Genomic DNA, 23339 nt, shown 5'->3' on the forward strand with positions numbered 1-23339 from the left:
AAAAATATTTTTTCTGTTTGTTGTGTCATGTAAATGAGCGGCTATAAAGACAAGTTTTTTTTAAAAAAGAAATATCACTTTTTATTTTAAAATGGTCCTTCAGTGTTGACTTAACAAATGTGCTACTTGTGAGTCTTTTCACAGCCCCTCCTCCTCTGAGACCGCCCTCGTCGGAGGTTTGGTTCTGTAGAGGGCTGGGGTGCAGGGCATTTTTGACGGAGTCCACCTCTCCTGGGTGGTGGAGGTGTGGTCTGAACTCTTACTCTCCTCTTAGGGCGCCTTGGCCTTTCTTTGCCACCTACTCTAACTTCCTCCGAGTGACTTTGATCCACCGAAGGAGAGGTTTCGTGTTTACGATTCTGTGCCGAGTCTGTGATGACAGTGCTCGACAGCTTCTGACTTTTGACCCTGGGAGAATCCGAGCCACCCTGCCCGGACCGCCTCTCAGTGTTCAGGTCCGGGCTCAGACTACGAAACAGCTGACGTACATGTGTCGGCAAGGGGTTGGCGGGGGTAGAGCTTTTACCCACCTTGAAACCTTTAGGCGGGTTCTTGATGATGCGATTGCTGCGGTGGTCATAATAGCGCACAGGAAACTGTTTATATTTTACCTTGAGTCTGTGAAAGTCAGGTGGGCGTTTTCTTTTGCGACTGCGTTTGGAGGTAGGGCTTGCGGTAGGTGTGTAGGTAGTGGTGGGAAAAGTAGGGGAGCAGAGAAGGTAAACCAGAGATGTGCTCGACTGCAGCGGTGTGATGACGGGCGAGTACGAGGGCGGCAGGCGAGACCATCGGACCTCGGGAGTCTTTTCCGCTCCGGCCCGATCGCTTGAATGGACTCTCGTGGGCGTGGCCTCCGGGGCTATTTGACAGACAGTTGGGACGACCAAGCGGACGGTCTGAGTGGCGTGACTCACTTTGACCACCTGGAGAAAAAAAGTTTCACTTTATCTATATGTTAAATATTACACCTGCACATTCACTACTGTGAAGCCTAAAGTTTACCGTATGGTCAGAAGAGACACCCCACAGAAGCTACATAAAGCTTAGCAATTAAAGAGTGTGAGTATATTTGCCACCTCTACCTATTTGTAGATGTTTCTGTCATGCTCACCTGACACCTGGATGCCATCCTGAAGTCCCGCCTCCTTGGGACTTCTTCTTCATGATGGTCCATTAAAGGAAAGAGGCCCATGTCTGACTCTGCCACTGTCTGATCAGGTGCGTTGACGTTTTTGCTCTTGCTCCTTGTAAGTAGAACGTCAGCAAAATGAGCAAACCAAACATATGTAAGTTTACCACAATAAATCATAATATGATAAGTTAAAAAGATCCATCTGTTCACAGAGACTATAATTCAAACTTACCCAGACAAACAATTTAAAGTCTTCAATGAACCCAACGTGCATTTTGTTCAATATGAGAAGCTGAAGTACTTGACCAAGTTATACACAGTAAATAAAAGCATTTAAATGGAAAAGTTTTATGTAGTGTATTTTCAGAAGTGTGACTAAAACATTCTGTTACCTGGCAGGGGATTCACTGTCAAAGTAGCAGACAAAACGACCTTGTCGGAACTGTCGTACCAGCTCATCAACCTTCTTCTCATCTTCCTCTTCAATCTGGGACCATGTCTTCCCTTGGAAGGACTCTGGCAAATGCTTTGGCATTTCTCTTGGCACAGTCCTGCATACTCTGTGTTTGACTGCTCGCGGCTTGGTGTGGAGGACGGATTCCAGCTGAGTGGAGTACACCTGGTCCGTCAAGTCCACCTGAGCATCAGTCAGATGACTGATATCCCTCACCTCTGTCTGGACCAGCGGGACACATGAGTCTACCTGGGAACACATTTCTAACCTTAAGAGGAGATATTGTGTATTTTTGTTTCACAATTTTAAAAAGTTCCTTGTTTTTTAGAAAATGTTTCTTACATTGGCCTCTCAGACACATTTTCAGCCAGCTAACAAAATATTGACGTGATTGTTTCATTTCACACTTTATGGTGAGTGGGAAGGCACTCCAGAGCCCTGACTATTTGTAGACAAACTATTGAAACAACCCTTGAATATATAAAGCTGGCCCGCTCAACCTTTTCCTTCTTCGCTCACCTGTCCAGGTGAGTCCCAATCACTCTGTGTTTCAAAAGAGTGTGGCAAACTGATGTGGAAGCTGTCTGTCTCAAGCGGAAAGGAAGTCACGCTGTCGCCATGGCAACATGTTTGGATAACCTGGAGGCCGACACCAACACAAAGCATTCATATTAATACGAGATTTGGGGGGGGAGAGGAGAAGAGGACTTTTCTTAGGCCGATGGTAATGTCGATTAATTAAAAAACATACATACATTCACATGATAATTTCGGGGAGATTTTCTTTCCGTCCTTTACAATTGTAACCAACCTCCTCAATAGTTTGGTCCACAAGGTCACCACGTGGCATTGAGAAGACCTCCTCTTTCAAAGCGGCCCAACGCTCCTTCTGCCAGCTGTGCCAAGGCTGTGACACAGAGAGACGTGGGGGAGATGTACCTGGATGTGGGCCCTTGGGTGAAAGCGCAGAAGTCAGAGACTTGCTGCTTTTCCTCCTGTCAGTCTTCCTGTGTGCTTTCCTGTGCACGGGCAGAGGGGTCTGATGTTTAGGTACATTTGTATGCCTCGAGTAGATGGTTCTTGCCTCCTCTTGCTCTTTTGCTTGTGTAGAAGGCTTCTCCCGACCTGCTCCCTCCGATAGTCTCTTCTCAAATTGACTACAAGGGCCGAGATCATCATCTTGATTAGTTGATACGTTGTTAGAGCTAGGCAGGCGATCTCGTGTCCCCAATGATAAGTCGTCATCGCCAGAACAACAGACTTCATCAAGTTCCTCCCTGGGCAAAAGAGGAGTGGGGATGGACGGGAGGTCTGCATGAGACGGTCTAGGGACACAAACATACAGCACAATCCATCATCAAACATTGTTAAAGGCAGAATATGTTTTGTCAACAATTCCTTATTCTGATTTTGTTTTGGGTATCATTCAGACATTTGACAATTTAGGCTTTGCCGTTTTTGTAAGCATACTGGATTATTTTATCTTTGCCCATGAACGGCCAACTGACATGGTGTAAAGATTTTTTTACATTTCACTTCAACAATGACAATTTGGGATATTCCATATTTGGGATTTGTTACCTGGGGTCATTGTAGCAGTGGGGGTGGTGCAACAGGACATCCTGTAGGAATCGATCCAGCAGAGTGCCTTTGGCTTGGCTGCTGTCAGCAAAGGAACAACTGGAGGAGCCAACGGAGAACGCTTGAACCTGATCCAGGTGTTTGAGACTGGCCAAGTGCTGAGAACAATCATCAGAATTTTATAGTCATAATGGTCCCAACAGATTTAACATGCAAACTAAACAGAACACTAATTCTCTAGATTGATTGAGGGTATGTAGAATATATTTGGATAGGTCTAGAAATTTTAAGAAAAAATAACTTGCTAGCAACGACCCGCTATCCATTTTCGCCGTCAAATTAGAACATTAGTGCAATAAAATTCTGAGTAACAGAAAAGTTAGTTACTGTAGTACTTGAATGATCACATTAACAAAATCAGAATTTCCGCTGAGTCTATGTCTATTGCAATTAAAATAAAATTATCTCTCTGAGTAGCTCACTTTCAACTGATAGTTTACACAATAAGACTACGGGGGGTAGAGAAGTCTTGCAATCAGCATTTAAGCCTTCTAACCTGTTTTCTCAATCATGCGGCCATGGACAAATGACAAAAGATTTGTTGTTTACTAGAAGGTACATTGAAAGTATCGCCACCCAGAAGTATGTGTGACTTGTGATCAAGTTACACAAACAAAATAATCTTTTTTTCCCCCCTACTAAAATCGCAGTCTTCATATTGCCCACCGCAACACATGCCACATGAACAAGATCATGTCACCTGATTTAGGTCATTGTAGAAGACTCTGCAGTAAGTGCAGTATCCTGGTTCACGTGGTGTGCATCTGGATGGCCCTGGCTGAGACTCCGCCCACATCCTGTGATATACGTATACATTATTATTATACATCTATTATTATTTTCTTTACTTGGTGAAATATTTCCACTGTGACAAACATATCATTGACATAGAAAGACAAACTGCTGACTGTTGTCAAATCTGAAGATTTGGCCTTATTTAAAAAACAAAAACAAAACTATTAAGAGAATAAATAAATTTGAACAGTTATTTTTCATTCAAATTATTCTTGGATGTTGCTGTATTCTCAATTCTGTATACTTGTATAAGTGTTTGTTTTTTTTTTTATGGGAGGTGTGATTTTCCCATAAAAAACAGCTGTTGTCAAATCTGAAGATTTGGCCTTATTTAAAAAAACAAAACAAAACAAAACTATTAAGAGAATAAATGAATTTGAACAGTTATTTTTCATTCAAATTATTCTTGGATGTTGCTGTATTCTCAATTCTGTATACTTGTACAAGTGTTTTTTTTATTTTTATGGGAGGTGTGATTTACACTAAACGGTGTCTCTTGGATCCGGAAGTAAAGGGAGAGCCTTAAAATCGGAGTGCGCCAAAAGATTAGTGTAGCTGCGCTTGTCGTATGACATGAAAAGGTTTGTTTACAATCACAATTCTTCAACTTTGCCACAGAGAAAGATTACGTCATAACGACTGACTTTGAAAGCATCATTCTGACAGTCAGGTGTGCACGCATGGTAGGTGGGATTGAGCAAAACTTGGATTTTGAGGGCTGGCCCCCATATAATGCCCGTTTATAAGTAGGGGGTGCCTGAACGGAAAAAAAGTTGGCGATGCCTTGTTCTACAAGAAGACAGTTGGACAGCTGTGTAGGTTGCAGACGGCTCGACATTAAGTCAGGCAGATCAATTAAGTATCGCTCCCGGAGTTGGGTCTGCGGCAACTCACTGGCTTTGGACCCGCGTTAGCCTGAAATAATCACGTGACATGGTTTCATACGTGTTACGCCTTTTAAATCGGCTCTTCATCACAGTCGTGCTGTAATGTAACCAAGTCATTTAAAATGGCTTGGTTCATAATAGATATCTAAAAGAGCATTTTATTTACCTGTTTTACTTTCGGACAGTACGAAATCATCTTCCAACGCGCGCTTTTGGCTTGCGTGTCAGTTTCCGCTGTTTCCTTCTTCTGCAGCTTGCCACTCGATTGCGCTCGTGTCTGACGCCACCAAAAGGCCAAACGGGGAAATACATTTTGCTTGATTTAAAACTTCATAAGAATTATAGCAGCGCCCAGAAAACGAAAAACCTAGGGTTTTTTTTTTATGACGGGAAACTAATTGTAAATCGATTATGTCTTTTATCGTGAAAATACATTTTTCTCATCTGAATATGATTTATTTTAAGGATAAAATGCCATCAACACCCATTTCAATATAATTTATAGCCAAAACATTGAAGCAGATTGGTTAAGTGCTACTAACTCATTACACAAAAAATTACATCATAAACCAACTATATTCAAGTGCTTTATTTTTTTTTTCTTTTCAGATTTTGTTAAAAGCAGCAACGTCCATCGACTGGACAAAATCCTCAAATGCTGTGATTTGCTCCTCTAGAATGTCAGTGCCCACCTGAAGCAAAGAAGGGGAAAAAAAACAAAAAAAACTAGAAGTGAGAGACCAGAAAATATTTGATACAAATCTATTATAGGTAGGCATGCGCAACAGCAGCAAATCGATTGAATCTACTCAGTTGATCTGAATTTGTTATATTTAAACATGTAGAAGTTTTTAAAATATTTAGAGTTTTTCAATTATGTGCAACGCATTTTGATTAAAATATAATTCAAGGAGCTCCCAATTCCTATATAAATGAGACAGTGCTAATGTTGAAACTGTGCCACATGTTTTTTGGGTCCAGTCACTACTGAATTTTAATATTTATTGCATTGGTACTTGGACAGTGTTTTTTTTTAAACAAATACTTTGTGTAACAAATTTGAGAAAAACTTTTCTGGAACATTGGGAAGGAAACATTTATTTACTTCAGTGTCATGACGGCCCATTACTCACCTTATCATCCTCGACCACACAGTTGATCTGCAACTTTCTGATGCCATATCCCACCGGTAATAGTTTTGCTGTCGGAAAACAGCAACAAATTAACATGATGGATTCATGTCGACATTTAGAGGCTAACTGAACTCCACCAATTGTTTCAGATAATTTGAGCGGCATCACAATCTTCAGCCGAAAGATGGTGAAAGAATCATCATTAAGTGGTGCACGGCCTGAAATCCAGAGACACTTCTACCGCCACTCGCTTACATTGTCCCCAGACGAGTCCATCCATCTGAATGCTGCGGACGCACTCCTCCAACTTGGCCATGTCAGTCTCGTCATCCCATGGTTTGACATCCAAAAGAATCGAGGATTTGGCAATGAGGGCAGGTTCTGAATGGACGGAGGGCAGGGTCAATTACCACCATGGAAACAACTTAACAGCTAGTTATACTAAGCCATGCCTTGGACACTGTCAGGTAAGTATAGCGTACATCACACGTCAGCCGAAAGATGGTATTTGATAATCATCATGAAGAGTCCAAACCTAAGATTGACACCAGCGGTATTGGTGTCGAACTTAAAACTGGGAAGAAAAAAAAAAAGTTGTCACTTACTGGTTGATTTCTTGGCGGCATACGCTGCGACACGCTCCTCCTTCAGCCTTGCGGCCTCTGCATCCTCCTACAACATGAGAGATGGCAGGTTAGCATTAACGCCACTTTAGAAACACAGTTGTACTTTTTACATTTGGCTTTTTTCTTTCTTGTCTTGAGTTGTGAGCAAAAGGAAAAACATTAGTTACAAGCAATACGTATGATGGCAGTGACTTCACAACAAGTTATGTTCGTGAGTCAACATGTTTTCCTTGTCAGTCCCAATCTACGCCAATAAGAAAACTAACAGTGTATCTCCCAATAACATTAAATGTCTCATTTTCACTGTGTTATTGATAAATAGACAGAAGTGTGGAGCTTAAGTTTGGCAGCAACACAAATCATTAAGAATAGCCCTGTAGTTGCATCCTCACCTCTTCGTCAGAGCCAAACAGATCAACATCGTCGTCGTCGTCATCAGCTGCCTTTTGAGCGACGGCTGCAGTGGAGTCACCTACACCTGCTGGGCCATACTGACCCAAAGGTTTCTTCACACCTGGAAGACTGACAAAACAGGCGGTTTAGTTCCAGAGAGCTTCTGTCTGTCACTACGGCAACAGTACACACCTATTCTTCTGGCTCTGATAGGACTTGATATGGTTGAACCAACGTAGGGCATGGGAAAGGTCTGATGGGGGTGGGGCTGAGATTGCCTCAAAAACAGCAACATCTGCCTGGGAAGGCACATGCCTACAAATAAAGATGAGGTTAGTCCTGTCACCAGTCTGTATAAATCCTGGAAAGAAGCAAAGTATTCCAAATTGTGTTTTGCAGTAAACATGTAAATGAGTTTGCGTTTTGTTTTACCAAGCTTCTATTTATCATCAGTGAGTAAAGCATTGGTATGGAAGCACTTAGACATCCTTAAAGTCTGGACAACACAGCAAGCAAATATTAAATATATAAATTCTTTCACTTTCCAGGGATTAATTATAGCATAGCGCTTGACCACAATGATTTTCTTTGAGGATATGTTATTGATCTATGATCCTCAATGCGTAGTAACGGTATCACTGGGGGTAAGCAGGCTCCCTTTTAGTTTGAATCACTGCAATACATTTTAATTAAGTCAGTGTTTCTTCAACATTTATAGGTGCGAGTAAAGTATTTGAAGAAGTGATTAGATGATAGACAGAGGAAGGGAATAGGTATTAGATAGATAGATAGATAGATAGATAGATAGATAGATAGATAGATAGATAGATAGATAGATAGATAGAGACAGACTTTTATAGCAGGTATGCTAAATGAAAATCATATTTAACAAACGACTGCACTAAAATAATCTGAAATATGAAATTATTGCATCCAAGTCAAGCGAATTGTGCCCTCTCAGATAATAGATATTGAAAACATTAGGTCAAGACTCCAAAGTAATTAATCACGGTGGGAAATGTTATGCCTACGTGTCCAGACTTTAGCGACACGCTATGCATTCATCACTAGCATGTGGCTCAGATAGCTGCAGAATCTTATTTATTCAACAAAGCGCAACGTGCAAAAACCCAACGCATCGGTCCTTAAGGTAGTCTTGACGATACGTTCGCCGCATCCAATTAACTACATTAAACTTCCTTGTTAGGTTATTATTCACATCGTTTAGCTTGCAAATGCTAGACGTTAGCCACGCGTTTTCAAAATGGCGCCGCCGGTAACGAGGACACATTGGAATTCTTGGGACATCCACCCGTTTTAAACTGGACGTGGATGTGTATACTGCCGCAGCTGCACTGACCCTTCTATGTAGCTGCGATCCGCAAGGAAATCATTCAGCACTTTGAGTCCAGAGGGTGCTTTCAGGTCACCGAAACCCATGATGGCAAGGGGTATTCACTTAGTGAGGAAGAAGGACCTAAGAGACGACAAACCGCCATTTTATAGCCGCTGACAGGCTCCTCCTCATCCAACTCCAGCCCCTTCCTGCTCCTCTCCAGTCGTGCCCGTCCCCGAACCCCCCTACAGTGGCTACCTACGTATAATTTCCGGATACATAGTTGCACTTTTTAATCGCTGCACATGCTTTTATTGTAGTTAAAAAAAAGGTTCTTAAACAGACTTTTCAAAACAAAACAATCACAGAGCCCCAAGGTAGACGGTGCACTTGGTGTGAAAATAAAAATCTTCTTGCCAACACAAGTCGAGTTTACCCTCTTTGGGGCTGTGTTGCGCCTCTCTGGGCGGTCCGGTGCATGGAGCTGCCTTGCCCCTGACTCATACTTGTAAAAAAAAACAACAACAAAAAACCACAATTGTGAATAATTGCCTCTTTTCCATTGGTATTCCCTTAACATTTGCTTCTATACTCTGCAGCGGCTTACTGTGGCTGCTGGTGTCCTGTTGCTTAAAAGGTTGAGTAACCTATGCTAAAGTTGGGGTAAAGGTTGCACCATTCCTTTAAGCATTTTTAGAAGTCCATCAATCACTCCTCCACATCATCTCATCTGGATAAAAAAGGAAATCTGCAGAGGCCCCCAAATTATACCTTCAGTGTACATACGTGTAGCTATCTTGCTTCTTTGAATCTGTTTTCGTTAATGCTCGCCGTTTTCTTTTATTTTGCTAGACGTGTATAGGATGTAATTTTTTTTGTGCTTTTGTTCGCCTTTGTGGAATGGAAGTACGGTTAGACTTATTCCCAGCCAAGCCGAGTGGCATCCCTCATTTGCATCACTGCGGAAACAGAAATTGATTCGCAGGGGTTCATGCACAACAATTGTTTTGGGTATGCATTTGTAGACACGGTTTGTAATAGAAAGAACATGTTTGCTTTTGTGCCGTTTGCATAAAGAAATGCAGTCAAACCAGTTTGTGATGTCATGTGTAACTTCCTACCTTGGTCTACAATTACTTAGCAAGAAAGTGACTGGATTCTGATGTTTAAGGGACGAAAAGCAGAAGAGGACTTATGGGACTAATGCAGTCAACTAAACGTCCGCAGGTAACACGAGGCATTTTTGGCATGCTGACTTAACAAACAGGCAACACACACATTGGCTTAACGTGTTTGACCGACACGCGGATCCACCCTGAAATAGGTTAGGCGCCACTTTTTGCCTGTTTAAATGCGTGAATGGAACAAGCTTTAACAAGCATTTCAAATGTTTCCGCCAAAGTGAGTTGCAGCTGTTATTCACACTTGGTTAGCTTTTCTAAATGTTAAAAACTTCAAAGATGTTGTTCATGTTGTTGAAATAGTATGTTAATATTAACTTCAGAGTCATAAAGAAGCATTTCTAGGGTGTTAGATGTCAAACTTTAAAATGAAATGAGATTTCAGTCTACCGTAGCTAACCAACATGCTGGTTCTGCTCACATCTGCAGACCTTTTCAGAATAACAGTAGATAATAGCCACTTTTTTAAGGAGCAGACTGAGACCAAAACATCATTGGATTTGTGGAAGTAAATGTCACATGGGTATGTGAAAAAAAACCTGTTGGGTTTTGTTGTCTGAATAATTTAGGGAAATATAAGGGCTAGCCTTTGAATAGACAACTGCGCACTATCCATTGCATCTTCAAAAGAGCATATGTGTTCAGATTCCTCCATATTTATGTCTGAAATTCCACCACGCGTATTTATGAAAAAAAAAAAACCTGCTAAAATCAAAATATGTCTTGGTTTAAAAAACCTTATGTATCATCTTATTTTTGACTGACACGTCACATATTAACTATACAGCGATAGAGAAGACGGCTAAAATCACAATTTAAGCCTTCTTGACCCTGTGTCTCAGCCTTTTTCAAATAAGATTTGCCTTCTAAAAATGCTATCAGAGGTCTCTTCATCTCTTGCCACCTTGAAGTACGAGTGACATCCTGGTGAAAAGGTCTATTAGTTTTAGACCTCAAATGCTAAGCTAACATATATATGTCCACCATGGATTCAGGTGATCCTGATGGGTTTGGACTCTGCGGGAAAAACAACTTTGCTGACTCAACTGCTAACTGGCCAGGTGAGGCTCTGGCTAACATGACATTGTGGTTTGTCTGCGTGCGCTACCGTGACCTGCTTGTGACATGACAGGTGATGAGCACATCGCCAACCATTGGATTCAATGTAGGATCATTCATCGTGGACAAGAAGACATCTTTGACAGTTTGGGATGTCGGAGGACAAAAAAGCATGAGGCCCAACTGGAGGTAATCTGGATTATTTCTGTTGTTTGCCATTTTCTCTTCCTCTTTGCCATCTTTCTTAGGTTCTATCTGGATGATTGCAAGGCGCTGATCTTCGTGGTCGACAGCAGCGATCCCCGTCGGATGCCGGAGGCTCAGACGGCATTGAAGAAGGTTTTGAGTGATGAAAAGTTCCGAGATATTCCGTTGATGGTTCTGGCCAACAAGATGGACCAGCCTGGCGCCATGACTGTACAGGAGGTAGAACACAGAAAAAATTCTAGACGCACAGTGGAACATATCAGCTTGAACCCACAAAACATACTTTTCCCCCCTTCTATCCTTTGTGCCCCTCTCGTCTTTCATTGCCACATACTTGCAATCAGGTCTCCGACCGGCTGCGATTGAATAACTATCCGTGGTTGCGTTGGGAGATCCAAGCATGCAGCGCCCTGAAAGGAATCGGTCTGCGTCAAGCCTTCACGTCCGTCGCCAAACTCATCAAGAAGAACTAACGGGAATGTAAAGGTAGAATGTGAAGAGATGTGATGGACAAAGGTTGTGTTTTGGAATGTATTTAAGAAATAAATATATACTGTATCTCAAACCAATTTGATTAAAGTTATTTATTTGTTTTGCACCAGACAGGAAATCTTGTGACACACTTATATTCCTCTGTGTCTGTTAGGCACATTTAACAGGACATATTCTTTGGTTGCAAAAGTTCTTTTTACATCAAAATAAACACTTGCGTTATATTGCATTTGTGCAAGCCATCCAAACCAGTTTTATACAGATTTAAACTGGTTGATCATAGTGAGCTGAGTTTTGTGTGGTTAGACAGCAGCTATGTAGCTCAAAGTTAGCATGATGTGTTGCATTTGTTGCTAAACATGGAATGTGCTCATAATAATAAGTCTGAATAAATGTTTTGGGGTCCAAATATCAAAGCCTCTATTTCTGGGTGAACATACTTCAGTCAACAGCACATGAATATTTTCAAACAAGGTCCCCCACAGTGTTTTTGTGTTAGATTCTCCTCTGTTACCCACCTCAGATAATGTGTTTGTGTTCATGCTTTTCAGTGTAAGAAATGTGTTAATAAGAAAATATAATATTGCAATTTTTACTCCTGGAGTGACATGGAAGCCTCCTCCTTGCTTTCCTGGTCTTGAGGCAATGTGGTGGACAAAGCGTAGTCCTCAGCAACCCCTTCAGATATTGCGCTGACCTCCGCACACGATTGCTCTTTCTCTGGCTCTGGAGCCAACTCGTTGTGGATCTCCATGAAGGTGAGCTCCTGCTCATCACTGCCCAGTGGAGACAGCTGGATGTGATCCTCTGGGGCGGGGCACTCTTCCATCTGGGCAGAATGTTCTTCGGGAGGCTGGGAGGCTGATTTGCTGCGAGGCTGCAAACATACGCAGGTCAGAGGTCACACAGAGACAAGATCCAGATCACGGCATTCATACCTTCTTGATGCCAAAGGTCACAGGAGAAACCTTGAGGCTGGATGTTTTCTGCTTGAATTTCTCTCGTTGTTCAGCGGAAACAATTTTTGTTCCGATCTTTGTCATCTTCTTCTCAATGTTTTGTCGGGAGAATGCCTTCTTCAGGCTGTCAACCTGCCGAGCAAGTTAGAATTTATCCTTATTTGCCAAGTACAGGAATTTGTATAGTTTTACAGCAAAAAGCCACTACAACAAAATCTACAGTAGATTCGGGGCAATGTGTGGCTTACCCTCTTCAGACTGGATAGTTTTAATTTCTCAGCCTTGGACTTCTCCATGTTCTCAAGGTCTTGAGGCCACATCTCCTCATCCAGATCGGCCTCCAGGCCCACGTCCTCATCAGATGACAGGTCTATGGTGTGGAGACCACCCTCCGAGGGCTGATTGCCTTCAACAGCACCGGATTCATCCCCTTCTTCCAGAATTTCATCACGAGGGAACGGCGGCGGATCCTTTACAAAGACACTGGAGGGGATCTCGTTCTCCTCCTTCAAGGGATAGCATGACCACAGTGAGCCAAAAACAGGCCTAAAGTGAAAAACCTGTCATTCTGATCCTACACTAGAGACGAACCAGTGAACAGTGACCTAATTTTTCATTGGTGACTTTTTGGTCTAACTTGAGAACAATTCTTCTGTATGGATACATAAAATGATATGGAAGAACAGTAAAAGATATGGACCTGACTTGAAAGTTTTTCAAGGTACGAGTCATTGTTCGGACTAATGTAGCGGATAATTTGAGATAAGTGTGCTTTGAGTTACAAGCTTTGTCATATGGATTTCATATCTCAGAGCACCCCTGTACTTAATTAAAACAGACACACGCTAACACATGGCCATAAGGAATTTGGGTAATGTTGTGTATCGCCGAGAGGAGTCATGGTTCCCTGTAATTCATGATTCGAAAAAGGAGATCATATGACCTCTTGTTGCATCAAAGGATTGAGAGACTAAAATAATTTCAGCTCACAGACCTGGAAGATGAGTACTTTAAAGTTGTTTCTGTCAATCAGATGGGCATGGTTCGCCTCCAGTTTCTTAACCTGCGTGCCCTGACGTTCCATCCTTTCTCGTACCTGAAACACAATCCCGTTTTATTTAAAACATCCCTGCAGTTGTCCCTGGCATTTGGCATGTCAAAGTCATTGACCTCCTTCATGGTGACGGAAAGCTTGCGACTCTTGTCCAACAGTTTGCTGACGGTGTTGGAGGTGTGACTGTGACTCTTGGAGAGTTTAATCATATCGGCCTGGATCCCCCTGACCACGCCCTCCATCTCCACCTGGTGCCCCTAAAAACCAAAGGAGTTTTCAGTTACCGCATGCCTGCGTGACCACGCCCTTCTCAGATTTAACCGAATGCCAGCAGAGAAGAAATTGGACCAGGGCTATGAACCTCACCATCTTCCATGCCCAACTCTTGGGCAACGCCCTTTTCTGTTAACATTCCACTAAAGATAAAAAAAAAAAAAAAGTGAACTTTATATTGGTTTAAATTGGAAAGTAGCTTTATAGCTGAAGTTTGACCGGCTTTGGGCCCTTCACAATTTCCGTTGGAGTGAATGTAATTCAATAAAGTTACAACAACTATGTAGGCCTGCTTCACCAAGTTCAGTCAAGTTGTTTGGAAAGAATGCTTAGCTCTTGACTTGGCCAAGATAATCACGTCTTTCTGAATGTGAAAGGTTTTACATCAAATGTTGCAACTGTGACTGGGTTCTGGACCATGTAAGTTCTTATAAAGTTCTAAAAAAATTTGCAAGTAAATCTGGAGTAACTGTCACAGAGTAGAGTAGAATGCAAACAGCCCCACCCTTCACTCACCTCCATCTTGTGCTGGTTTTCCTGCACCGCGTCCAGCATGTTGACCAGTTTGTCCAGCAAAGTGAGGACCGTGATGGCGTTGACGGGGCCTTGGCCCATTTTTTCTGGGTCCAATCCAATCAGGCCTGCTAGGGAATTTTCCTGGTTCTCTGGGTTCTCCTGTTCTTTGAACTGCTCCTCTTGGACCTGGGAAGGAACCAGTAGGTCCTGGTCCTGGTGGGTGTCAGTGGTCACCATGATCTTGCTGGCTTGAGCGCCGTCCTCACTCATCAAAGGCAGGAGTTGGTCAGAAAGTTCTGCAGGCTGAAAAACAGTGCGAACTGTGTGCGTGTGTGTGTTCGTGTGTGCTCAGCTCTGATTGGTTGGCACTTGGAAAAACATTCTGTCTAACTTCCCTGTAGGGAAGTGCACACCCTTAACTCTTCCAGTGCCTGAACAGACCAGTACTTGTACTCATTGTGCAGCTTGACACAAGTTGCACAAACAAGACGAGGGTGAAACAATCTGGAGCTGCGAGCCAATTCAACTGCCCAATGGGACAGCAAGTGCAGAAAAAAAAAGTAGAAACAAAGGCTATACTATTGACATTATGTCCCATTTAATTCACATGCATTTTTACATATGAATGTCTTCTTTTACGCATTCATTAAAACAAGATGTCATTTATATAGAAACGGTGTAAAACAGTACGTGGTGCTGTCAACTCTAGTCGGGAAGGAGTTAAAAGAAAACATTACAGCCTGTTGCCATGACAACAGAGTGTAAGGGGTTGATCTTCCTCACCGTCATGTTTTCCAGATGAAGTCATCTGGAAAGAAAGTGCTATCCCCGTGCTCTCCCGCTCTCTGACATGAAGTTGTGGTTGATTTTCATCCACTCATTATGTGTATAAATGTTCATTTTTTTTGGCCAAGTTTAACAATTTTGGTTCTTCTTTCAGAGTATGCTATCATGACACATCTATGTAACATTGTTAAAAGTGATGTACAGATGACAAGAGGCTGACTTGTTTGTCCACATGTTAAAGACTTTGACAAGAATCAAGGAAGACAAAGGAAGTCAGATTATTTAGAAGCACAATAGACTGGTGGGCAACTTCCTTACAGTCCCAGTTTGTGTTAGTTCAGTATTACAATCTGATCTCGCTTTTTGTGTGGAAGTTGGAGGAGACGAGCGTTATTGACAGACAGACGATAGGATTTAGAGGAAGTTCTGTTGCCCTGCGAAAAAAGAATAAATGAAATGTTATTGAATCAGTGAAAAATTTCATGGTACACATCACAATGACAGGAAGTTTGAGACCAATTATAGTGACAAAGAGGCAGGAAAACAAAATATGTTTACACGTGACATATCAAAGGCAGAGGAGAAATATCATTTTGTGGAAGCAATGAATCAGTTTGAGGCAGTTGAAAGGGAACACATTTACTACACATACACAGCGAAATGCAAAAAGGTGAGACAAAGTGAATAATGCGTATTATTAAAGAGTGTTCACATTTATATTATTCTGTGTCAGAATATAATATTACTCAGACAATTATACTTTTGTTGTAGTTCTACCACTTCTTCCATAATTTCAACTGATTCAAATGATTCATCACTTCCCACGTTTCTCAACAAATTTAATCAGTTCAGATTTCAAATTTAACACTAGATATCAATATATATCCCAAATTCACATAATTTAAAGAATTAAATTCCCATTCCTAAATTACACACATTCAGGATTGGGCAGGTGGGAGACAGGTATGTATGAGGGGGCATTGTGCTCCAGCACCTTTTAAGAAGAAACAACTTGATATATTTTATATTTGAGGGGACAAGCAAGATATTAAGACATTAAAAAGTAGAGCGGAGGAGTGATGAGATAATAAAAATATATGAAACATAATATTTGGGGGAATTTAGTTTAAAGGGGCACATCATTTATTTGAGGAGGCCAGGCCCCCTCTTGCCCATTCCTAGACCCGGCTCTGATTCAGGAAATCTTATCACATTCCTCCAATTCGTGCACCAAGAATAGCCTGCCAAGGCCCTTTGCGTTTTCTGTACAATAGGTGGCAGTATGCACCAAAAGGATGTATTCCGCCAGTAAATTAAATGAAGAAGAAGCTGTATGGTTGAAGTAATCAGCTGATCGAGTTGAAGCTAACAGATTTGAACAACATAATCAATACGTGCGGTATATGCAACACCATATAATACATTTGGTCTCCCGCTAAGGAATGTACAGCATGGCTCTAATAACAGCCAACTGGAATCCGATGGAAGACGCTTTTTATCGGTAAGTTTCAGCATCACGGGGCGGCTACTGTCAGGGAACAAGATGCGGCACATGCAAACTGCAGTCAGAATCTACATTTACTTTATTCACATTCAAATTTATTTTTGCCGGCTTTGCATCTACTTTGATCTTATGTGACGCGAACTCTGCCGTGCTATCTTCTTCGAAGTTTTGACGTGTTTTATTTGCAGAAATAAATGTAAAAACATTTGGGGTGGGTGATATCTTTAAACATAGCCCTGCATTAACTACCCCAGAAATAAATAATTATATTTTTGGAGAACATAAATCATGCTTGGAGAAATGTCATCCCATGACATAGGCATCCTTAAAAAAAGTAAACAATTAAAAAAAATAACAGTAAATAGAATACAAATCAAATACTGTTTAATTTGTTAGTGTGAATTAAAATTTCTTATTAATTTATTTTCATAAATAGTTGCCAGAGGAGTTGGAAAAGGTGCACTGCCAAAATGAGCAATGGTGACTCTGCTTTTGTCGATTTCTTCCACTGTGATGCGTGTTGTGTTTTGGCAGTAAAACAGAGCTGTACGAGATGAGTTGGAAACTGAGAGATGGATTGAAAGACTGCTTAGTTGCGGCGGCACCTTACGGCGGACCTATAGGTACACACGTGGTTGCACAATATGGACTTGATATCCCAACTGAGTGTTTTTGATTGTTTGTTGCAGCTCTCCTAAGAGAACCCCAGAGACGTTCCCCAAGTTCTCGTCCTCAATTGGAGATTTATTCTGCTTCTGGAATCGCCATTGCCAGTTTCCCGGTAAGCACTAGTGGCACTGCCTTTACCGTCTAACTCACGGCAAACGAGCGTTATGAGGTAACAGTCGCTATCTTTGCAATTGTTGGCCGCTGAGGGGGCTTTACGGTTTGCTGACAGTTGGCGTGTATCTTTGGCAGTGGAAAAGTGGTCCTGTGATTCAGCTGGGGTGGACAGTCTCCGATGAGTTGTTGTGTATTCAAGAAGATGGTTCTGTTCTGATTTATGACCTGTTTGGGTCCTTCAAGAGGCACTTCAGCATGGGACAGGTAAGATGGGTTCCAAATGGCAGGCGCTATTGCGTGTTCACTCATGCTAGCACATTGCGCGCTGTGTTGAAAATAGCTAGCTCTTATTTTGCAAAGTCACTCTTAGTTTCCACCCACCAGTAACCGCGGTCATGGTTGCACACAGCGATGCTGGCCTGCGCCCGTCTTTTAGAGATGCCAAGTTGTCTCATGTTTAATTAATCACATTACGCATGCTGAATGAATCTAGAATGTGCCAAATGAACTTGAGTTGTCTTGCAGGAAGTGGTGCAGTCTCAGGTCTTAGAAGCCAAGGTGTTCCATTCTCCCTACGGGACAGGCGTTGCCATTGTCACGGGATCTTTTCGGTTCATCTTGGCAACTAACATCACTGATTTAAAACTTAGAAGGTTACCCGCCGTCCCAGGTAGCACCCGCCTTGTGTGACAAGCTCCCCGCAACCAAAATAATATTTTCACCTGATCTGTTTGTTAGGCTTGCAGGCGGCGCCGTCCTGTTGGGTTGTCCTCACCCAAGATCGCCAGACCAAAGTCTTGTTGGCCACTGGATCTGATCTCTATATCCTGGACAATACTTCCTGCACTTCTGTGGTGAGATGGACACACTGCCGGCAGGCGATTAACAGTACACACAGATGTGCAAACAGTGACATAGACGTTGTGTTTGGCCCATGTCAGTGTGCTCCAGGACTCAGTCCTCAGTTGGGCAACATCGTCCAAATGTCGGCGTCGTTCAACTACAAATATCTTGCGCTCTTCACTGATACCGGACACCTATGGACGGGCTTAGCCCAGCTTCAGGTGAACCACATTGTCGTCTCGTCACGTTTAAAAGGGGTGTGGTCTCTGCGGGAGACTTATGTGTGACTGTGTCTCCAGAGCAAGCTGAGTGAGGTCGACACCAAAGTGAGGACACCACCCAAGCAGATGGTCTGGTGTGTACCTCTCTCTGCATTTACTGGTTTTGTGATCTCTCTGTGTATGCGAGTGTGTGAAGTGAAGACACGTGGTTATAATCCATCCAATGACAAACCTGATACTACAGCAGAGTAACCGATGAGTAACTTTCAATTAATTTGTATTCAATAATATGAATTAGAGCAAAGTCAGCAAATATTAAAATGTAATATGGGAATGGGAAACTTCGGGTATTGCCCAACAACATCGCTTAAAACTAAGGTTAGGGTTTCAAACTAGGATTTTAAACTAGGGTTAGGATTTCAAATTAGGATTTCAAACTAGGGTTAGTGTTTCAAACTATGGTTTTAAACGAGAGTTAGGGTTTCTAACTAGGGTTTCAAATTAGGGGTTTAAACTAGAGTTAGGGTTTCAGACCAGGGTTTAAAACTAGGGTTAGGGTTTGAAACTAGGGTACAAAACGAGGGTTAGGGTTTCAAACTAGGGTTAGGGTTTTAAACTAGAGTTAGGGTTTCTTAATTGTTTAAAAGTAGGGTTTCAAACTAGGGTTAGGATTTCAAACTAGGGTTTAAAACTAGGGTTAGGGTTTCAATCTAGGGTTTAAAACTAGAGTTAGGGTATCAGTCAGGATTTATTTCACAGTGTGTGCAGTCAATCCTTATACAAGTTTAATTTACCCATCCCAAATGTATGTCTTACGTGCTTGTTGGTATGTCCAGGTGTCGCAGACCAAAATCCCAGCAACCGTCTGTGGTGATGGTGTGGGACCACCTCCTCCTGGTGGTCGGAGTGTGCAACGACATCATCCAGTATCCTCAATAGCAGAGATTGAGCTCTAGAAACAAATTTCTGCTCTTCTTGTAAAACTTCATCCATGTTCTCCAGAAGTCGCCTAGTTCCCTAAGGGTTCATCCTTGACCCCATTGCAGATTCCCACTAGAAAGTCGGTGCGTGTGTGTTGGTGAGCTGGATGGCGTTCGAATCATCAGTTCAACCAATCAGGAGCTGCTGCAGGAGGTTCCGATCGTCTGTCAGGACATCTTCAAAATCGCTTCGATGGCCCCGGGAGCATTGTTGCTGGAGGCCCACCGCGAGTATGAGGTAGCATTGTATGTCTCTCATACTGCTGGCCTTTTTTGTTCCAAAGTAACATACTGCGTGTGTGAGTCTAGAAGTCCAGTCAAAAAGCTGATGAGTACCTGCGGGAAATCAAGGAGCAAGGCATGCTAGGAGAGGCGGTTAGACAGTGTGTGGAGGCGGCAGGTCATGAATATGACTCCAACACCCAGAAGTCCCTGCTGCGGGTGAGAACAATCAATCAATCAATTGGGCTAAACAAAAACATGTTCGGTCAGGCCCATTTTTAATGTCCAATTCCAATGTGATTTTCGGTGTCGTTTGTGTCTCCAGGCGGCATCCTTTGGTAAGTGTTTCCTGACAGACTTCAGTCCAGATCATTTTGTAGCCACCTGTCGAGAGCTGCGCGTCTTGAATGCCGTCAGAGAGTGCAGTGTTGGTCTGCCACTCACGCACACACAGTATCCTTATGCTCAGTCTCACCGTGGCTGTCCTAGTTTGAATGGCACCATTTTGTTTTGGGGAAAGCGCCACTGTCATTTCTCAGTGACTTCCTTGACATTTGGTTACAGATTCAAACAGATGACCCTCCAGGTGCTGATTGACAGGTAAGTCATCTTGACTTTTGTCCCAGCATTTCCGTCAACAGCATTCCAATTATGCGCGCTCATAGGTTGGTGTACCGCCAACTGTATCAGTTGGCGATCGAAATTTGCCGTTACCTGAAGATTCCAGATTATCAGGGGGTCAGCAGAGTTCTCAAGCACTGGGCCGCCTGTAAAGTAAGTTGACTCCTCACCTCGTCGTAGTGTCTTTGACCAATGGAATTGTCCTGTCTCTCTATGTGGGCGCGGCCAGGTCCAGCAGAAGGAACTATCGGATGAAGCCATAGCCAGAGCGGTGTGCCAGAAGGTGGGAGACTCACTGGGGGTGTCCTACTCACACATCGCTGCAAAAGCCTTTGAATGTGGACGAACAGAGCTCGCCATCAAGGTCGAAACGCATCTCTATTATTGATTACTTCACTTGTCTTGCTGTTTTGCATGGACATGAATTGTTGGAATGAAAATACTCCAGCGATCTACACAGTCTAATATCTTTGTGCGGGTTCCAGCTGTTGGACTCGGAGGCTCGGTCTGGTGAGCAAGTTCCTCTTCTACTGAAGATGAAGAGGAGTCAGCTGGCTCTCAGTAAAGCTGTAGAGAGTGGCGACACTGACCTGGGTTTGTCTACTGGTTGCAAACACCTGTTAATTAACAACAATTCTTAAACCACATGACAGTTAAGTTAGCAGATGACTTTAAAAGTACACTTACAGTATGTATAAAATACACAAGGTGTCGTTTTTTTGTGTTTACAGTTTAAATGATTGATCTAAATCTGGGGCGGGCGTCAATTACTTGTTACTTTTGGCGACTGCTCTGTTAATGAACTATTTGAGCTCGCATGACCTTATGAAGAATTGTTGACACTTGTGATTGTGTGTGTTAGTTTACATGGTTGTGACTCACTTGAAGAATGAGATGAACAGAGGAGATTTCTTCATGACACTAAGAAACCAGCCTGTCGCTCTGAGTCTCTACAGACAAGTAAGCACTTTTCCGCTTGAGGGACTTGCCTCCTATCATGTGACTCTCAGCTCGTTCAACTTGGCGTCTTCGTGTTTTAGTTTTGTAAACTGCAAGAACAAGAAACTCTGAGGGATCTTTACAACCAGGATGATGACCACCAGGAGCTGGCCAATTATTATGTTGCCACCAGCTACAGGGAGAAGGTTTGACCTGCACACACGAGTCATGTCTGTTCATTCCTCAAACGTGATGTTACCATCTTACAATGATTAAAAAGAAATTTGGATGGAGGAAGTTCATCCAAAGTTATGTTTTGCTGGCATCTTGGTGCCAAGAACCAGTTTTGAAGTTAATTAAGGAGTTTCATTTTGACAAAAGCAGTGCTTTGTGGCACCCATATGCAGTTTAAACCTTTTACGTATTTCACTCTTATGATTACTTGCGGAATTTTTCCATGTGTATGTGTGACATCATGACAAAAGAAAACTGATGTGTGTGCTTGTGTGTGTTTGCATTTGTGTGCGCAGAGGTTAGACAGCCGTTTGTCTCACCTGCAAAGTGCCGTCGACGAATACAACAAAGCCAAAAATGAGTTTGCCTCCAAGGTATGAGCTTTTGAATGACTTTACGTCTCTTTCTGGGAGGACGAACGACGTAATAGCACGGAACAACTGTTTTTTCCAGGCCACCGAAGACGAGATGCGTCTCCTCCGTTTCCAAAAGAAACTGGATGACGAGAAGGGGACTGGGCTGATGGGCTTGTCACTTCAGGTATCTTTTTGGTTGGCATTTAAATGATTTTGCTTTATCCCCATGATGTCGCTTCCTTTCCAGGCAACCATGGAAACCCTGCTCATGTTGGGGCTTTACAAGCAGACGGATCAACTTTACAGAGACTTCAAAGTACCTGACAAGAGGTATTTCGAGAAAGGGATTCCAGTGAATGAATTGAGGGATGGATTTAAAAGAGAAACAAATAGCAAGAAAAAATGTTTCATTTCTATATGTGACTGTGTTACAATATGTTTGACATGTCATATTTAATTAAATTCTAATTCTGCCTGCCCGTCCAGGTATTGGTGGCTGAAACTTAAGTCTTTGGCAGAGAAGGAGGAATGGGAAGAGTTGGAGAAGTTCTCAAAGAGTAAAAAGTCCCCAATAGGGTACCTGGTAGGTGGAAGTAGAGCCCAGTTGGCCACAATGATCCTTTTAGCTTTTTTAATGTTATATTGTATCATCCTCAGGCCTTTGTGGAGGTCTGCATCAAGAAAAATAATAAGTATGAGGCCAAGAAGTACGTTTCCAGAGTGACGCTTGAGCAGAAGGTCAAAGCTCACCTAGCCATCGGGTAAGATGTCAGCCCCAACCCTCCACCATGACGAGTCGGGAATTCTTTGCTCATATGTGGAAACACTTGTGCTCTTTTTGTCAGCGACCTTGAGGGGGCTGCAGATGCAGCGATTGAGCGCAGGAACGAAGCAGAAATATCGGCAGTCCTCGCAAGATGCTCCACCACGGATAGGCTGTTGAGTGACAAGTTAAATCGAGCCAAATTGTCCACTGCCAAAAAGAGACCCTAGACACACTATGTATGCCATTATCAGCTTCAAATCAAACCTGATATCATCAGTTATAGGAAGATGCCTTCTTCATGCATTGCCGTTGCCAGGCGAGTGTTGGATTTGCTCCCTTTTCAAACTCATGAAATATTAAGTGGCAGTCGAACTGCATCATGTCTCTCAGCCATATTGCCTTTACACCTGTCCATGACTTCTGATTTCAATTTTGTTTTCAACAATCATATACACAATTGTGCACAGTACGTATATGAAATATGGCACAAAATGATTTCTTTGTCATACTGATCATCGCAAAGAAGTACCGCAAACTAGTTTTACCCCTCCACGCTTCGAAAAATAATAACTTTTTTCTAACACATTATCATCATTATAATACATGGGGTAATTGATGCTGGATGCAACCCATCCATTTAGCCAGGCTTGGGACGGACATCGGAGAGCTTGTCTTAATCAAGATAATATTTGTCACAATGCCAAAGTAATTCATGCTTAATGCCCATAATGCTTGTCTGTAAATAATGTATGTGATTAAACTAGTGTTTGTTGAATCATGCCATCTTTATCTATCTCATACTTTTTTTGTTTTCACTGGTGCCTAAACTTTTTGATAGAAGGCTTTGAGTAGGTCATCATCACAGTGGTACGCGTAAGATGGTTTTAGTGAATGCTCCTTGCCATGACAAATTCTCCAATTGTACTTAAGTATGTACTAATAAAAA

General features: G+C 42.4%; 5 protein-coding genes across 7 annotated transcripts; 2 read left to right on the plus strand and 3 right to left on the minus strand.

Moving 5' to 3' along the window:
* Positions 1–122: 122 nt before the first annotated feature.
* On the minus strand, positions 123–5338 carry zdbf2 (zinc finger, DBF-type containing 2). Its single transcript, XM_049755498.2, has 8 exons — positions 5076–5338; positions 3928–4024; positions 3168–3325; positions 2398–2911; positions 2106–2225; positions 1525–1835; positions 1112–1244; positions 123–923 (listed from the first exon to the last, which is right to left on the minus strand). Exons 2-8 carry the CDS (start codon positions 4021–4023, stop codon positions 123–125), a joined length of 2133 nt encoding a protein of 710 aa, XP_049611455.1. The 5' UTR covers position 4024; positions 5076–5338.
* A 145-nt stretch (positions 5339–5483) lies between these two features.
* On the minus strand, positions 5484–8589 carry eef1b2 (eukaryotic translation elongation factor 1 beta 2). The gene is made up of 7 exons (XM_049755502.1): positions 8422–8589; positions 7254–7376; positions 7061–7190; positions 6648–6714; positions 6298–6423; positions 6043–6110; positions 5484–5601 (listed from the first exon to the last, which is right to left on the minus strand). The coding sequence occupies exons 1-7, from the start codon at positions 8499–8501 to the stop codon at positions 5515–5517; spliced, it is 681 nt and encodes a 226-aa protein (XP_049611459.1). The 5' UTR covers positions 8502–8589; the 3' UTR covers positions 5484–5514.
* Positions 8590–9395: 806 nt separating this feature from the next.
* On the plus strand, positions 9396–11413 carry arl11 (ADP-ribosylation factor-like 11). Of its 3 annotated transcripts, none has more exons than XM_049755506.2 (5): positions 9396–9664; positions 10574–10639; positions 10711–10826; positions 10886–11063; positions 11189–11413. In XM_049755506.2, exons 2-5 carry the CDS (start codon positions 10583–10585, stop codon positions 11315–11317), a joined length of 480 nt encoding a protein of 159 aa, XP_049611463.1. In that variant the 5' UTR covers positions 9396–9664; positions 10574–10582; the 3' UTR covers positions 11318–11413. The 3 variants fall into 3 exon arrangements, with proteins under 3 accessions (XP_049611463.1, XP_049611462.1, XP_049611460.1); XM_049755505.1 differs by having other exon boundaries at positions 9403–9624; XM_049755503.2 differs by lacking the exon at positions 9396–9664 and adding an exon at positions 9731–9798.
* On the minus strand, positions 11414–14497 carry LOC125989293 (caveolae-associated protein 2). The gene is made up of 6 exons (XM_049755501.2): positions 14139–14497; positions 13466–13606; positions 13290–13391; positions 12544–12801; positions 12275–12427; positions 11414–12213 (listed from the first exon to the last, which is right to left on the minus strand). The coding sequence occupies exons 1-6, from the start codon at positions 14406–14408 to the stop codon at positions 11929–11931; spliced, it is 1209 nt and encodes a 402-aa protein (XP_049611458.1). The 5' UTR covers positions 14409–14497; the 3' UTR covers positions 11414–11928.
* Positions 14498–16225: 1728 nt separating this feature from the next.
* Positions 16226–23168, plus strand: vps16 (VPS16 core subunit of CORVET and HOPS complexes). Its single transcript, XM_049755482.2, has 24 exons — positions 16226–16425; positions 16963–17051; positions 17118–17209; positions 17347–17475; positions 17737–17881; positions 17950–18065; positions 18153–18275; positions 18354–18409; positions 19112–19201; positions 19322–19493; positions 19565–19696; positions 19803–19930; positions 20042–20077; positions 20143–20251; positions 20328–20462; positions 20584–20692; positions 20961–21058; positions 21139–21243; positions 21568–21645; positions 21725–21811; positions 21875–21957; positions 22114–22210; positions 22285–22388; positions 22473–23168. The coding sequence occupies exons 1-24, from the start codon at positions 16367–16369 to the stop codon at positions 22618–22620; spliced, it is 2520 nt and encodes an 839-aa protein (XP_049611439.1). The 5' UTR covers positions 16226–16366; the 3' UTR covers positions 22621–23168.
* The last annotated feature ends 171 nt before the right edge of the window (positions 23169–23339 follow it).

Source organism: Syngnathus scovelli, chromosome 2 (assembly GCF_024217435.2).
Source record: "Syngnathus scovelli strain Florida chromosome 2, RoL_Ssco_1.2, whole genome shotgun sequence".
Lineage (NCBI taxonomy): Eukaryota > Metazoa > Chordata > Actinopteri > Syngnathiformes > Syngnathidae > Syngnathus > Syngnathus scovelli.